General features: G+C 31.7%; 1 protein-coding gene across 1 annotated transcript; it reads left to right on the top strand.

Annotated features, from left to right (window-relative positions):
- Positions 1-587: 587 nt before the first annotated feature.
- si:ch73-390b10.2 (Golgi pH regulator) lies at positions 588-17358 on the top strand. The gene is made up of 14 exons (XM_056464809.1): positions 588-752; positions 1438-1497; positions 1581-1684; positions 1759-1865; positions 1965-2066; positions 2844-2964; positions 5928-6008; positions 6516-6625; positions 9906-9994; positions 11084-11176; positions 11256-11351; positions 13914-14003; positions 14173-14238; positions 16709-17358. The coding sequence occupies exons 1-14, from the start codon at positions 711-713 to the stop codon at positions 16913-16915; spliced, it is 1368 nt and encodes a 455-aa protein (XP_056320784.1). The 5' UTR covers positions 588-710; the 3' UTR covers positions 16916-17358.
- The last annotated feature ends 1644 nt before the right edge of the window (positions 17359-19002 follow it).

The following is a 19002-nucleotide window of genomic DNA, read 5'->3' as shown; positions in this document are numbered from 1 at the left end:
GAATTTACTGTATTCTGGAGAATATACTTTTGCTTTACGCTCACATACATTTTTACATACAGTATGTTTATGGTTTTGTTGTATGCTACAGTGCAACAGTAATGTTTAACCAAATGAATATTTTCTGTTTCTTCAAGTCATTGGTGTTTACTGTGTATCTGTTCTCTCTCTGATTACTTTCACTGTAGAACATTTTATTGAATTGTATAAGCTCATGAAACACCAAAAGCTTTAGATTTAGAACAACAGTGTTTACATGCTATATCCAAAAGTGTTATATTAGCTATGAAAGACGTGTTTGGCATTTCACGCAAATGCTTCATTCTGACATGTGTTTATTTTGGAGGAAATGTGAGGCATTTAGCATTTTGTGTCTGCAGTTTTAAGAATTGTGTGTAGAGTTTTGAAAAAGGTGACACGGTTTTGAAAATGTGTGTGAGCAGTTGGAAAAAAACTGTATTATAAAAAACATTATCTGGGTGTCTTGCTAAATTAGTTTAGGTGATGTCGCCCTCTGGCGCTTAAATCCTGAAGTTGTTTATGACGACATTACAGCGCGCCGGAAAAACTCCATGCCGTGACGTCAGCATCCCGACAGCTCAGTCGCCCACTTGTTCTGTCAAATATTGTTTTTCTTTATAAACAGATGTATAATTGTATAAATGTATTATAAGCTTCTGCATGATAAAGTTTATAACACATGAAGCGCCATGTCTTTCTTCGTAGATTCAGTGATTATGTTCACTTCTCAGGTAAGTCTAATCTCTTTTTCATGAATAAATGCATATAAAGATTACACATTCAGTGTAAGGTTAAATATGGTTTGACATTTACAAATAATGGAGTGTTTTAATTATGTGCCTGACTAAAGTCTAATTTCACACTGAATGTAAATGTAATAAATACATGTCTTTTTCTGTTACTTTTGGACACTACAATAAAAGTATTCGCACTTTGTCCTGAATGATATAGTTTCAAGTATTCTTTGCAAATTATAAGTAGTGAAATCATATTAACTGCCAATGACTATCAAAGTACTACATTGTTTAGTCAATTAAATATTGACTGCTAATTAATTCAGTTAGCAGTAACACTGCTAATGTTGTTTTGAAGTCGTACTAATATGCGATTTCAGTCCTAATATTCAAAGTACCATGGTAAATAATATAGAGAGCGTGTTCTTACCGAAGTTGTGTGTGTATATATATATATATATATATATATATATATATATATATATATATATATATATATATATATATATATATATGGTGGGCCGTTATCGGCGTTAACGTACTGCAGGTATTTTATATATATATATATATTTACACATGCACACCATAACTGGTGTTATGTATAGTGATATCGGGATTTGTATAGTGTAAGTGGAGTGTAAGAGACACTCCAGCTGACATGTTTATTTTTTTCTGTACACAGGTGCTATTTTTTGGATTTGGGTGGCTGTTTTTCATGCGTCAATTGTTTAAAGATTATGAGGTATGATGCATAAGATTGCCGATTTGGAGCAGTTTGTTACCGTACAGGTGCAGCATCAGTGGTGTGTCTCATTTCTTCATCAGGTTCGGCAGTATGTTGTGCAGGTGGTGTTCTCCATCACGTTCGCCTTCTCTTGCACAATGTTTGAGCTCATTATCTTTGAGATCCTCGGTGCATTGAGCAGCTCGTAAGTGTCTTGTGAATTTTTTGCTCCGTTTATGAGATGCGTAGATCAAATGTTGACATGCTTTTTGTAAACAGGTCCAGGTATTTCCACTGGAAGCTGAATTTGTATGTAATATTGCTGGTTCTGATATTTGTTGTGCCTTTCTACATTGGCTACTTTGTGGTCAGTAATATACGTTTATGTAAGTATATTTGTCTTTTTATATTTTGTAGTTTTTCTACTAGTTTGCTCACGGTTTCCTTCTATATATCTCACATATTTGTTTTGTTCTCTCTTACAGTGCAGAGACAGAGGTTGCTTTTTTCATGTGTGGTCTGGTTTACATTCATGTATTTCTTTTGGAAACTGGGTGATCCTTTTCCTATACTCAGTCCCAAACATGGTAGGCTATTTTTGTCTTTTTCAATACAAAACCTTTTACAACTCAATTCACTTTTTTGTCTAATTTCTGTACATTCATGAATGAAACTGATTTTTTTTGAGAAAATAAATAGAAATTACACATTATTGTTCTTTAGCTGATTTTGATAGCTAAAGTAATTCTCAAGAATTCTCTATTTTAATTTCTGCTTAAATTGCTCTGGTCAACATCTGCCATTGCACACATTAAATTTCTGATATCTTAGTTAGAACAATACAGTGGTAATAACCAAGAATCTTACCTGCAAAATTACAGTACTGTTAAATGTTTTAGGCACTTGTGTAAAAATGTGAGATTTTATTTATTATTTAACTTCATTTAACTAAATTTAATCAACATTTGGTGTACCAATATTTTGTGTTTAAAACTGCTTTTGCCTAAGCTGCATTTTTTTGTAGTTTTTTAAGGGTGTTAAAAGACATAAATTAAAAAAGGAGTGTTTTCATATTACATGCATATTGTTGTCCTTTTGTTGTTTTGATTACCTCTATTGTTCTATTTTAAGTCACTTTGTTTAACTGTGTATGCCAAATGAATAAATGTAAAAATTAAGAAAAAAGGTTACTAATGGATCATGAATAAGTTTATTTTATTTTTTTAAATGTATTTTTGAAATATTTCCCGCCAATTATTGAGGCAAGTAATGTACATTAGTACTGTACAGATATTAATTATATCAATTAATAAATTGTCCAGCAGTCTAATATGTAAACGTGCATCTCTTTCTTGTGTTTTCAGGTATTCTGTCCATAGAGCAGCTGATCAGTCGCGTGGGGGTCATTGGGGTCACTCTAATGGCTCTACTGTCCGGTTTTGGTGCTGTGAACTGTCCATACACGTACATGTCATATTTCCTAAGGTAACTTTGCTTTACACTTTAAAAGGTTAGTTCACCCCAAAATTATATAAAAATCTATAAATTTATATATTATTATATAAAAATCAGAGATAAACAGAAAATAGTTATAATAAAGAATAATAATATAGACAACAACAATTAATCACAAAAGGTAAATTATATACAATTTATAATAACAAAGTAATCCAAAAACATTAAACCCTGCAGGGGAAGAGGACAAAAGTGGTGCTGAAAGAAAAGAAAATAACAAAACCAAAAATCAAACTGTTACGTAGCGGATGCAACTCGCTACGCACATAAGGTTAAGGATGACCGCTGTTAAAAGAGGTCACCCGGAGTTCCCGTTCCTGTTCCCCAAGCACTCACACACAGGCCAAGTTGTCAAAAAGGGGTAACAAATTTATTAAACAAAAATTCCAGTATCGGAACCAGGGAACAAAAAGGCCAAAACAATAAACAAAACAAGGTACGCTACCTAATATTAAATTTCTTACCTAAACCGAAAATAAATGAAAAAAACAATTCTGACCTCCATAACTATCCATTAAACAGGAGAAAACGGGACAAAAGAAAAAAGGGCCTACCATTAGATCATTCAGCAGTAAGTAAACATTTAGCCACAGCTAACACAGTAGCGGTACCGTAACCATGCTAGTACCGTATTTAAGAGAGTATCTCACCAGATGACTTTGAAACAGGGTTGTAGACCTGGAATAAACGATCAGCCACCGCTGATGCAAGTTACTTTCCTATTACCGTATTTAACAGAATATCTCACCAGATTACTTTGGAAATCACTTCCACACAGAGAACTTAGAGCGATCTGCTCACACATACAACAGCGAGGGTAAACAGCAAGAGAACTCGATGAACAGCGCCAACAGCGTGCTTTTATAATTGGTGCTGCTCCTCTCACAGCTGCACCTGATCTCCGCTCATGTGAAGAGAGAGAAAGAGACAGATAATAGAGGATACAACACACACAGGAACAATACACACCAGCATTGTCAAAATAATGTTACTCAATATTACACAAACTAACTCAGTGAAACCCTTTTACTTAACTGAAAACAAAATAAAAAGCAAGTCTTCGCCATTTACACGCCCTGACTTGTCTGTCTTAGGTGATTCTATCCGATTAATATTAAGCTACGGAAATTCGTTTGTGTGGCCATAAAACAAAATTAATGACTTTTTTTCTACTGTTTCTTCTCCTCAGTGTATGGTCACATGTTGTGCCTAAATGTATTAAATTAATGCACATATGTTTGTTTCAAACTGAGGAATTTACACGCGGGCATTAAGGGTGCATATGTAACTGTACAGTGTTTGTAAGTGTGCGCAATATACTGACACTGAAGAGCAGAAACTGTTGAATAAAGCCATGATTTTTGTTTCATGTGCACACAAAAGTAATCTTGTAGCTTGTATTATAATTGAACCACAGAAAACACATAGACTGTTTTAAGGATGTTTTTGGTACCTTTCTGGACTGGAGTTTAGATCATTGCTGTCTGTGGAGGATGAGGGAGCTCCCAGATTTCATCTAAATTATCTTAAATTGTGTTCTGAATATAAACAAAGGTCTAAGGCAGGGGTCACCAATCTCGGTCCTGGAGGGCCAGTGTCCCTGCAGGATTTAGCTCCAACTTGCCTCAAGACACCTGCCTGGGTGTTTAAAGTATACTTAGTAAGACCTTGATTAGCTTGTTCAGGTGTGTTTGATTAGGGTTGGAGCTAAAATCTGCAGGACACCGGCCCTCCAGGAACAAGTTTGGTGACCCCTGGTCTAAGGTGATTGGAATTACATGAGGGTGAGTAATTAATGACATAATGTTTATTTTTAGGTCAACTAACCCTTTAATATATATTTAAACTATCTATGTGTAGTATTCAGAAACCCTTGTTATTAGCGACACTGGTGGCTGTTTAGTGAACTGCAGTCAGATTTAAATATTGCTTACGCTCATGCAAGTAGATTATATAGATCTGGCTTTGTGAGATTATAGTTTGACTTAATTCCTTTTCTTCTTGACACAATGACATTGTAGTATAAAATATTACTATCTGTAATATGTAACATTAATTTTAATATTATAAGCATACAACTCGGTCTTCTGGCTTTCTTAGACAACCTAGTAAGTCAAATAAGGTCTTGTTTTTTATGTTTCATTACCATAGATGTATACACCAGATATCACATACGGACCCTTATCATGCGTCAATAGCACCGCCACATTTGAAAAGTGCTCCCAGGACAAACGTCATTCAATCGCATTAGTCAAGACAGTGTGCCAGATGTGAAGATGCTGGACTTTAGCGATGTGTATGGGTGTAGTAACAAGTAAACAAAGAAAACAAAGCACAAAGGCAGAACATTTCATAGGTTAGACTCTGTTTTTTACGTTTTGTATGTTATGAACTTTTGTCCTAAATAAGTAACATTATTGAGGATAATACAGTCACTTAGTGCACTGACCATAAGGCAAAGTAGCTCCAATTTGCACTAAATTCTAGGCTTATGCTAGTTTTGTTGAATAAAATTAGCAAACAATGAAAAAGAAATATGACACCTGCAATGGTCCCGCATTCACTTCAAAGGAGCTCTACCCATGTACTAAAATGGCGGCTCTATTGACGCATTCCTTCCAATGGGCAACAACAGGGTTGGCAACATCTAATGTAAATATCTATGTTTCATTTCAAGCTGTTTTTACAGTTTGGATCAATGTATAAAGTTGGGAGGGCAGTAAACTAAATTTCTCAAGAGCTGTTTTTAAATTGGACACAAATTATTCTGCAAAAAAAGGATACGTACACACAGAGGAAAACCTTTTTACTATTATTGTAGTGCTGACCTGGGGGTTTTGTCAGTGCTTCTAACCCCTTTAAGAATAAATGTGTAAGAGTATGTATTTTTTTTTTTGTATGCTAGTAGAAATGAATGTGTTTTGTTTGCTCAGGAATGTGACAGACAGTGATATCTTGGCTCTTGAGAGAAGACTCCTACAAACTATGGATATGATCGTCAGTAAAAAGAAAAGGTAAGTAATATAAGAGGGATTCAAACAGTCAGAGAAAACATTGTTGCTGACCCATAGCAGTTTACAGGACAATTCCCCACAAATAATATATATTATGAATATATAGCCGTTAAAATATTTAGTTTTTTTTTGGAAAGTATGCTATTAGGATTTTTTAGAATATTAGTTTTCTTTTTAATAAAAAATACCTAAAATGTGCTGTATGTTGAAATAAAGCACTGTTGATTAATATATATATATATATATATATATATATATATATATATATATATATATATATATATATATATATATAGATATATATATAGATATATATATACATATGATTTATTAAAGTATTGTTATTAATAATATATTATCATTATTTTTTACCTTTATTTAGTATTAATTTTGTGTAAAATGATTGGTTAAATGTAGGTATGATATTTTATTCTTTATATATTTCTAATTTATGTATTTGCTGTCTCACAAATGTGTTATATTATATTGTTCAATGTCCCTTTGTAGGATTGCCATGACAAGAAGGCAGATGTACCAGCGTGGAGAAGAGCAGAATAAACAGACAGGATTCTGGGGGATGATCAAGAGTGTGACCTCCTCACCATCAGGCAGTGAGAGTATCCTTAATCAGCCACTTAAAATGAGGCTGCAGGCTAATACCACGGATCCTGAATTAGTAAAACAAGCCTTCATCAGCCTCAGTTAATAGCTGTAGAGTTACTGAGATCACGTTTCAGCATTTCACCACTACTGTGCCCTAAGTGTCTTAGCAAAGCCTGTATATCAGGACAATTAAAGCCTTTATGTGCTTGCAGCAAAGTACCTTTTCGTTTCTTGTTTGTGGTAAAAATCAATTGGGAATGCCTGAGCAGTGTTTCACTGTTAGTAAACATCATGGCGCCAAAGGTTTTTACCAACTAGGCTGAAACAAAGTACTTTTGTCATTTATTAACCCTCATTGTGTACTTGTAACACTTAATATTCATGGTTTGTAAAATACACACTGATGTCTATGGAGATGGCAATAATAATTATTTCTAAGCATAATTTATTGATATGCTGTATTTACATAATATGCACACTGTTTAGGATATTAGAACATTTACTCTGTTCTTCTCAGAGTTAAACAGCCACATACTTTTGTGTTTTTCAGCAGACATTGATAAATTGTAAATTTACCTGCTCTAATCTCTCCACTGCAGCACAGACTAAAACCCAGTTCAGATTACACAATTTTGTCCCAATTTCAGCATGGTTTCCTCGACATATGGGGTCATTCAGATTTCTATATGACAAGTTTGCATCAGAAAGCAAGATTCAATCGTTTCTTTTTGTGTAGTGTGACATGCAACACAACTGGTGCCCCCTCACAACGTCATCACAGAAATCTAGACATAGACTTCATGTAAGGACTTGTCACAAAGCAACGTATAGTCTGGCCTATTTGTTACCCATGACATGTCAAGATTTTATCTAGATGGACATGGCATAATCTGATATAGTGACTGTTGTAACTGACAATAAAAATCATCTGAAATAATGAGATCAATATTGAGCTGCGATTTGCTATTTTTTGTATTATGACGCAGCTCCTAGAAAAATAGAATATTAAATGAGACAACAGTGTGGCTTGGTTTTTTTGCTGCGAGCTGAATGAATGTAGTAAAGTAGGCACTTCATTCTGAAATTGGGAAAAGGGTTTCGGAAGAGCTATGACACCTCCTCCTCTCTGTTTCTGTTTGTTGTCAAAACCGACAGTTGGAGGGTTGTGATTTGTGAGATGGTAACAGATTTGTGTTTGTTGAGCATCAGTTAAGACAATGTTAGCACCTGTTAGCTTTAATTATGGGGAGCTTTTGTCAGCTAATTTCTTCTTCCGGGTTTAAAATAATTTTTGGGGCGGGATCAAAATCTGTGACGTAGCACAAAACTGCAAGTGAAGTGATGACGTGCGGTTTCTCATTATTATTCATAGAGGAGTTTTCATATCCAATGAGAAGAGCCTGCTTCTTAATTATTCATGAGCGCATACTTACCGAAGGCAAAACAGACCTGCCAAGCTGGGAGACCACGGCCGTATGTGTTTTTTCCATGATTCGCGGGGTACGTTAGTATGTTAGCCACGGCCAATACCTCAAAATCACGTAATCTGACAATATAGCTGAAACAAGTGCATTTTCAGTTTTTAATTTTAGATTACAAGGGCAAAAATTATTTTTTCTTATTTACATGCACAGATGAATTGTTCACCACAAAACTAACAATGTGAGCTAACAAAATCAATGTTTAATTTAATTTCATGGCGACTTTAAATGAAAAAATACATATTTTTACATGTATTAATACACTGTATATGTAAATGTGATTGGACACTGACAAGAAATTGCGGATCCAAATGCAGGTTTATTAACAAGAATGGTCAGGCAAACAATGGTCAATACAGGATCAAACAGAGGAATACAGGCAATCCAGAGTCATGGTCAATAAACAGGCAGATGGTCAAAATGCAGGCAGCATACAATGTAAATAAACAAACAAAACAAAGCAAGGGTCTAAACACAGCAAAGCAAGGCAAGAGAAACGTGTCGTGTGTTCACAGTAACAGATAAACAACTCAGCCCAGAGGTGTGCTTGTGTGCTGTGAATATAGTCCCTGTAATCAGGATCACACGATCCTCTGACTGTGTGTGTATGTGTAATCCATAGATTTATACATTAGATATTGCATACAGACCCTGATCATGCATCATTGTCGCAGCCATATTTGTACAGTGCTCCCAGGACAAATGTCATTCAACCGCACTAGTCAAGACTAAAGCCAATGTGAAGATGCTGGACTTTTGTGCTGTGTATGGGTGTGGTAACGAGCAAACAAAGCACAAAGGCAGAACATTTCATTGGTAAGATTTTGTATTTTTACCTTTTTATATGTTACGAACTTTTGTGCTAAACATGTAATGTTATTGATGATAATACAGTCTCCTGCAGTGATCATAAAAACAGTTGCACTAACTCACACTAAATACTAGGCTTATTCTAGTTTGGTTGAAAAAAATAAGCAAACAATGTATATGAAATATGACAACAAGTAAATATCTATGATGTGTAATCAATGGAATCTGGAACAGGTGCGTGTGAGCGGTGCATGACTGGATATGTAGTTCTTTGGCTGGCAGATTTTTAGTTCTCCAGCGATCTATATAGGCTAGATTGCTGGTGACTGTGACAGTATGTATATATATATATATATACATTTATATTATGAAATATTTCATATTCCGATACTCAAATATATATATATATATAGGGAGAAATAAAGATAAACTCATCACGATGCTTTGCCATGGTGATGCATTCTAAATATAAATTGAAAACATAACACTGACGGACTGTGGTCAGCTAGAGTGTTTAAAACTTGCTTTCAATGTGAATCTTCTGGAAATTGAGCATTTGAGCAGGTGCTGCCATTGGTAATTTATTTGCTTATTTACTTCTAGTCTCATTCACTTCTATTCATTTTTAGCCATAAAAAACAGCTCATTATGCATCTTGATGTTGTAAACTTGTATTGTTTTTGTTTTTATGTATAGTCATAAAAACAATTGTTGTAGAGCAAGTAGTATGATTGTTTTCAGCCGTTTGTTATTCCAAGTCATTTCTCCCATAGGCAACTGAATCAAAATTTCACAGAAACAAGTGCATTTACGAATTGCAGAATAAGTTCGATGCTTTTAAAAATTGGCTTCTGATTAAACACTAGTCTCTTTCGTATTTTTATTGCTTTATGTTATGTTGCTCGTTGTTTCTGAGGCTGAGAGCACTCATGTTTTGTGGCTGCAGTTCATTGGCTCAGTGTTTGGATTCTCTGAAGGTTGCTTCTTAACTCTGGCACTGTAGATCTGTCTCTGATCCAGCAGGAAGTGGATGCTCTGGAGGAACTCAGCAGACAGCTTTTCCTGGAGACTGTGGATCTGCAGGCCACCAAGGTATTTACTGAACTAAATACAACATCACAGATTTATTACTGTATATAGGGGTCATCTGGAGATGCTTGTAACATGGTGATTTCATTAAAAAAATAAATACACACGTACATACACACATGCATACAGTTTAAGGCAAATATTTGAATTCATTTCTCAGTGAAGATTTTAACAAAACAGATTTATTAAACATCTATATTTATAAAAATGATATTTTGGTTATAGAACATCTTTATAAATAGAAAGATGATACATTAAATTGCAAAAAAAAACCTTACAGAAATTAATATATTTTTGTTTATTTTTTATTTTTTTGTTTCTCTTTAATTTTTCCTCTTTTTAAATGTTTTATTTTATATTTTTGGACTGTTATTGTTAGTATTTTGTTAGATTAGCCCCAGAATTTGCTTCAGTACTGACTAACCTAATCTATAGACCATTTTGACAGATGTAAACAATGACAATGGTCTCAATGCATTTCCTCTTTTACATTTTTAAATATCATAGCTTCAGAGAATCCCAAAAGGTGCACATATTGGAAAATAATGTTATGAAAGTGGTTTAAACGTTAAGTTATGATTGAATTGAATTTTGTTACAGCTATGAAATAGTTTGGCAAGCAGAAAATGTTCATGGGCCAATGACATAATCACATTGAAATGGTCTAAATGCACAAAAAATAATATGGTATAATTTCAATTCAATTCACCTTTATTTGTATAGCGCTTATACAATGTAGATTGTGTCAAAGCAGCTTCACATAAAAGGTCATAGTAAATAGGAAAAGTGTAATTCAGTATAGTATCCTATACAAAATATTAATTTGAAAGATATGTTTGTGAGGGGTATACTGATGTATGCTGAGCACTGTATGTATTTTTATTCCAGCCAAATCAAAAGAAATTATACTTACTCCAAAATAAAAAGACAATAGGAAAAACTGTGAAAAAGTGTCTTTTAAATATCATTTGGAATATATTTGAAAAAGCCTTTAAAAAGAATTAAAATTGCAAAGTAGGGATAATTGTTCTGTCTTCAACTGTTCAAATAAATATTTTAATATGTAAATATCTTATATTGTTGTATTCCCAGGAGCGGATAGAATACTCAAAAACATTTCAAGGGAAATACTTCAACTTCTTAGGATATTTCTTCTCCATCTACTGCGTGTGGAAAATATTCATGGTAAGATTTTTTTTTTCTTAATATTTTTGGCATGTACTTGAACAAAAGAATGCCCTTTAATTGGTTTGTTTTTTAATAGGCCACTATAAACATAGTGTTTGACCGTGTGGGGAAGACTGACCCGGTGACGAGGGGAATCGAGATCACCGTCAACTATCTTGGAATTCAGTTTGATGTATGTATATGTATATTTTAAGCTTTTGCATAATACATTGCATTGTGTGTTTGGTTTGTTGTATTTCTTTTTTGTCTTTTTTATATTGGTTCACATTTTAACAAAAACAGGTAATTGTATATTATTATTAAATCCCATTAATAGAACATAATAATAACAAAGCTGGTTTAATAAATTAAAAGTAGTAACAATGTTACAAATTGTAAAATGTGTTTCTCAAAGCAATATTAATTAAACTAGAAAAATTTCACTAATAAATCACAATTTTTTGTTTTACTGTTATTTAATCCGGAGTAAAGCATAATAAGCACGTTTTATTCTGTTTTAATTAATTAGACAACAGTTATGAAGTCTAGGGGTCTGCTCTTCGTACGTACGTGCATTACTTGATTAGCTGGATTTGGTTATTGACGATTTGACATGATCCAGGATCGTTTTGTTCTTCAAAACTCATCTGAGAGTTGTTGTCATAGCAACAGGTCTGGTAGCTCAAACCTGCTGGAGCAGGTCATTTCATATAACCAGGATTAGATCTGGTCATTTCAAGCAAAGAGAATACTTAAAGTATATATTAAATGCTAATATTTTTTTACAGTAGTAACCTATAGGTTGTATTCACTTGGGAAAATAGTAAAATGGTTTAAAAATGTTTATATAGCCTAAATGTAAAGTTTATTATATATATAAAGTTCATATTAAAGTTATATAAAAGTGTAAAAAAATATGTACTCTGCACTCTAAATTAAAAGTACAAAAACTGTCATGGGGTGTTCTCTCCCCAAGGGACTCAAAAGAGAACATTTATCAATATGGACTTTTTAGATACAAACGCCTACTAATTTAAGGTACAGACCCAGTTGGTGTACAATTTGTCTATGATATACAACATGCACAATAATCAACTATTTTTTTTTTATACTTGCATATTACAGATAATATGTCATTGATCTGATGCTTTGCAAAAGTTTCAGATACCTTCTATATCAAAATGTTTTTTGATGCAGAATTAATTTAAATAGCCAGTTATTACGCCGAATAATCCAGAAAAAGTCTGAAAAAGTGTAAAACTAAATAATGTTCTTGCCACATGAAAGTGTAAAGCCTGCAGCCCACAACAAATGTGGAAAGGTATTGCGTATCATATTTAATATTTACTATGAAATTTATGTCATTTTGCTCACATGGATAATTGAATATTAATCAGAAGATGTCATTACACTGCTGTGCCATCAGCCAAGATCTGTCCTTCACATCACACGCATCGATCTTAGATCAGTTCATCCAGACATTTTAATCTGATGCGCGAACTTGTTTGAAGAACCAAATTAGCCAGAGATCAATTATCAAGATTAAAAGATCCAGGATCTGTCAAATCATCTTAGATAATTTAAGCGAGGTACAAAAACAGACCCCAGATGAGACATACAGACAGATAAATTAATAAATAAATGAATGGAGGCAATGTTGAAAATGTAAAGGAATTTGGGTGCAGCAATAAATAATTTTTTGGACCCTATGTAAAATATTATATTAATAATTTAATAATCAATCATTTTAATAGCAGGTTATTAGATTGATATCAAAGCTGAATTTGTAACATTCATTATTCCAATCTTCAGTCACAGTTTTCCAGAATTCTTGCTTACCAGAAAGTTCAAATTAATATTTATTTGCTAGAATATTTATTTGAAACATACAAAATATCACATTGGAACAATTTAACAAGCTGAATAAAATAATATTTTTATATATACTTTAAACAGTAGTGTATTTTATATGTTTCAATGACAAAAGTTACATACATTCAACCTTTATATATTTATTATTGTCTCCTGATCTTATCAATTACTCTACTTTATTGCAATTTTTTTGCCCTCTATTGACCAATTCATAAAACTGCTGACTCATCAAAACTAAGTATTGCATTGTCACAGCAGTATATTATGAATGTTTGTATGTATGTATGTATGTATGTATATATATATATATATATATATATATATATATATATATATATATATATATATATATATATATATATATATATGTATATGTATATATATATATATATGTATATATATATATATATATATATGTATTATATTTTAGTTCTTGTATATATGTATGTGTGTGTTTGTGTATTTTTTTATTATTTTTTTATTTTATTATTTTTTACACTTTTTAAGGTTTTATTTTTTTATTTAATTTTAAATAATTGCATTTATTAGTCCACATTTACACATATACTGTACATAATAACTGTCAGGTCTTCAGCTCTCCACACAGTTATTCCTATTAAACTTTACTCTCCTGACTGTGGTTGTATATGTGTGCTGTGTCAGCTGACATTTACTGCTTTAGTTGGCAGTTAATTGTTCCCCAGCCTGTTAAATGACTGTTTAATCTTTCCCCTGGAGGAGGTAATGATTCAGCCTCTTAAACGTGTAATCTGGGTCCGGCTTCTCTCTGATAAGCTCAAATGCTGCTCATCCTTTCTTTTTCTAATGGATAAAGCCTCTTAATTTATGAGCAGAAGAACTTAAAGCTCTGTTTTCCCCACAGGTCAAGTTCTGGTCTCAGCACATTTCCTTTATTCTGGTGGGAATCATTATAGTCACATCCATACGAGGCCTTTTAATCACACTCACCAAGGTAATGATGCTTTTTTTACCTTCATTCTATCTTATCACTTAAGGGGAAATGGTCATACGTTACGTGTGTAGGTGTGTGTTGGTTCAGATGGGAAAGATTATTTCCTTGAGCAACTACAGTCATAAAAGGAGCAGTTGTGGTTGATTTCTTTGTTTTGTTTTGTTGACAGTTTTTCTACGCCATCTCCAGCAGCAAGTCCTCCAATGTTATTGTGCTCGTCCTGGCTCAGATCATGGTGAGATGTGAAAGAAAGGAAAAAGAATCATATATAAAAATAATTATTAGATTATAGATGTTTATTATAGATTAATAAACTAATTAGCAAAAAAAAAAAAAAGGCTGAGGCCGTGGTGTCCCCCCAGTGATGATATACAGCCATATTGCACTGCTACGAGTGTGATTATTGTGTTTATACAACTGTTCGACGGCATAATCGTGTTTATAAAAAAAGGAAATCAAACACGGAGACTCAAAAACCCTTTTTGAGAGGAACCCTTTTTTTAGACTTTCTTCTGCCATTCACACACATCTGCAGCTGATGTCAGAACAACAGAAACCATTGCTACTTCTCAAACGTCACTTTAGAGCTAGGATTTGAATGATTCTCTAGCGTAATGTCTAAAGTGGTGACAAAACGGGTGATTTTGCTCACATTTTAAGATTATGAGGTTGAACAGCATGAAATGCCATCAGTCTAGAGCTGCTCGATTCTGACTAAAATGAGAATCGCAATTTTTTTTTCTTAAAATAAAGATCACGATTTTCTCACAATGTAAAATAGAGGTTAATATGAGGACGCTATTAATATTGGCATTTCTTAAACATATGGTAAAACAACAGTAATAATATTATGTGTAGGTCTACTGTTGGTTAAAATGCTAAATTTTGTATAGACTTGGTATGGTGTAGACTTGAATAGACTTTATATTTGTCCTGGTTGCTAATTCACAGTAAAGTGATGACATCAGAATACAACTATTCATAATTCTGAAGTTAAATTATTATGCTTGAGACATATGCTTGTCATTTGTCATTGACAACATTATTAGACCATTTTTTCCACAGGCAAAATAAAACTCTTGTCATTACTAGATTCCCTCTTGCATTATATTCAACATTAGGCTAGAGTAGTTATACTGACACTGTTAAACATTTATTTGCATGCATAAAACTTTGTGTTCACTACGAAAAAAAAAACAAAAAAAACATCAAGTGCTTGTCATAATTATAACTTTAAAATGCGATCAATACTTCCGAGAGTGGCCCATGGCTGGCGTCACTGTGAGAAAAAACACACACATGCAAATCATACTTCCCATGCAGAAAGCATGGACATCATGCCCGTGTTTTTGGTTTATTTATTTAGTTATTAAAATTATAATAATTATATTTTTGTTTTGTACCTGCAATAGCTTATTAAATTGATAAAAAGTAACACTAAGGGTTTCAATTTGCAAACATATTGCTTTTTAAAATGTCACAAAATATTTAGGTGAAATATTAAGCAATATAGCAACTTTTAAGCAGAAAATCATCAAATCAGCATGATTTCTAAATTTCCATGTGACATTAATGGGCTGCTGAATGGGCTGTCATCATCACTGGAAAAAATACATTGAAAAAAATGTATTTTAGTTAATATTTGAGTAATAATATGCTGATAACATTTCATTATTATAAAATTGTATTATACAATGTTACATTTTATTAAAAATAAACTATGCAAAAAAGTTTAGCCCTTTATCGGGTGAAGAACCTCATATGGTAACTTCATCAATGATTATGGTTTATTTATTTATTTAGTTCATTTTTATTATTTATTTATTTTATTATCAATTTACTCATCTTTTTAGTATGTTCATTTTGTATTATTTGTTTATTTATTTTTATTATTTATTTATTTACTTCTATCTGTTTATTAATTAGTTTTTTTTTTCCCATACAGTTCAAATGTCTTGTAATGATCCCCTGCAACGCTCTAGATTTGTCCAATGAGTGCCCTATTATGAGTTAATGTGTAGCAGAAATTACTTAACTGAACTTTAAGTGCACTTAAAGGAGACTTTAGTTTTTATTATGAAAATAAGATGGGTCAACTAATGTTAATTTGTCATTCGGCATTGTCATTTGTCATTATTATTACTGTTATTATTATCAATATTATATTTGAACTGTACATATTAAAATATATATTTTTAAAAAATACTGTAAATGATCATAGTAAATTGTGTTGCGTTTTAATAAAATAAAAACTTCTCGCTCACCAATGTTTTACATCCAGTTGTTTAAAAGATAGTGCCAGCAGTGTCAATTTATAACAATTATTGAGTATCGTGTGGCTTCACCGTGATCCTTAAATCTTTATCCTTAAATTGTTGATGAAAATGACTGACAAAATCTGTTGGGATAAAAACTGCTGTTACACTAAATCACATTTTAGTGGTCGTCTTCTGTAAATCACAGTTCAAATGTATGCTATTGTTTTTTAGTTAGAGTAAACAAAACAAAGCATGAAAATCAAACATGTATTATTCATTTATTCATTAATTCATTTTCCTTCAGCTTAGTCCCTGATTTATCAGTGGTCACCACAGCGGAATGAACCTCCTAAAGATGTATTACTGCAATTTTTTTTGTGTGATGTTTGAACAACCCTTTACATACAATATAGCAAATTCATATAAATGTGTGTGCTGTGTTTGTAGGGCATGTATTTCGTGTCATCTGTTCTGCTGATGCGAATGAGCATGCCGCTGGAGTACCGCAGTATTGTGACGGAGGTGTTGGGTGAACTGCAGTTTAACTTCTACCACCGCTGGTTCGACGTGATCTTCCTGGTCAGTGCTCTTTCCAGCATCCTCTTTCTCTACCTGGCACATAAACAGGCACCCGAGAAGCACATGACCCTGTGACAGTGACCTCATCAGAGATTCTTTCAGGTGGCTCTTTCTTTTCGTCTCAGTCTTTCGAAGGACTTTTATGCTGTTTGTCCTGCAGTGAGCGTTTTGTGGGTCTGTATTTCCTGAATCAGGAGCGACCCAGAGACTGTGTTTGTTTGAGTTTGGGTTCACAGGTGGTGAGTTTCTGTATCATTTGAGTAGGCTATTGTTCAAACATTTAGGATTGGCAATATTTTTTTAAGTTCGTTTTTATGATTTCTCGTCACCAAGTCTGCATTTATTTGAAAATGAATACTGTAAAAATGGTTAAATTGTGTATTATTATGATTATTATTATTATTATTACAAATTTAAAATAAGTGTTTTTATTGTATTTTATTTTTGTCATTTAAGGCAGATTTTATTTTTTCAGAATTATTACACCAGTCTTTAGTGACAGGACCCTTCAGAAATCATTATGATATTCTGATTTAATAGTCATGAAACATAATAATAATAATAATAATAATAATAATAATAATAATAATAATATTATTAATAATAATAAACAATAATAATAATAACAACAACAATAATAATAATAACATCAACAGTAATAATAATATAACAATATTAAGTATTATTATTGTAGTAGTAGTAATAATAATAATAATAATAATAATAATAATAATAATAATAACAATAACAACAATTATTATTATTAAGTATTATTACTGTAATAATAATAATAACAATAATAATATAAAAAATAACAATAATAATAATGATAATAATAAAATAATAATAATACGTATTATTAATGTAATAATAATAATGATGATAATAATAGTAATAATAATAATGAAAATAACAGCAGTAATAATAATAATATGAATATCATTATTATTATTATTATCACTGTTATTATTATTATTATTATTATTATTATTATTACAATTTGAATGTGTATTATTATTAATATTACCGTTATTATTATTATTAATATTACTGTATATATTTATTATTTTTTATTATTACTATTATTATTAAATTATCATTATTATTATTATCATTATTATTATTATTGTTATTATCATCATTATTTTATCATCATCATCATGAGTTTTGAAAACTGTTAGGCTGCGTATTTTTGTTATTACTATTATTATTATTGTTATTATTTTATTCATTTATTTTTTTTTTTTTTGGAAACTAATAAAGTGCTATTGAAAAAAAATACCTCAAATGGGTTTAATTTTATTCATCAAGGACACATTTAATAGTTCTATAGTGAAAGGTAAAAAAGGAAAGAAAAAAAAATTGTCATTTTTTTTATATTTATTATTTACAGCTTTCTTTTCATCTAAATGATCCTAAAAAAAATTCAGCATATTTTTGCACCAAACTGAAACAGGAAACGGAATTGATAATTGTTAGAGTAATTATTAATGAAGTACTACTAATAATTCATCTTTATTAGTTTATTATAATGGTTTTTGAAGTATGTGAAAATTAGAAAAAAATCAGGTTTGGAATGCAAGAGTAAATTGCAATATAAAAGATGTGAAAATCTATTAAATCTAATGTAAATAATATTTCATATTGTTACAGTTTTTTTTTCTGTATTTTGATCAAATAAATGCAGCCTTGGTGAGAAAAGACTTCTTCAAAACAATTAAATGATGCATCACATATAAAATATCACATATCGCTATTTTATATTGATAGAAAATAAAAAAGATTCTCATTCCAAACTTTACCATAAGCGTATATTAATGGAAGGGACATAATTGTATTAAAATTGGGTGTAATTTTTCTCTTTGAAATTCTTTTTTTTTATTATTAAAAAAATAATAATAATCCTATAAGTGTTCTGTTTTTACCATAGCAGGTGAACAAATGAACTCTTCTGACAAGTTTGTTTACCTGCAAGTTCAGTTCCTGCTAAGGCGTCTTTTATCATGAATAAACATCAGATACAGTATAAATTTATCTCCACAATGTTACAGCGGACTGTTGGACTCCTGTTAATCGTTACTATCATTCCACATCTCGTCAAGGTCTCTTCAAGAACTGTAATGTTTCACATGCTGATACTGTTTTTCAGTGAGTGAGAGTCA

This window comes from Danio aesculapii, chromosome 9, assembly GCF_903798145.1.
Source record: "Danio aesculapii chromosome 9, fDanAes4.1, whole genome shotgun sequence".
Lineage (NCBI taxonomy): Eukaryota > Metazoa > Chordata > Actinopteri > Cypriniformes > Danionidae > Danio > Danio aesculapii.
The sequence above is the reverse complement of the archived record's forward strand: the minus strand, read 5'-3'. Positions and strand labels throughout refer to the sequence as shown.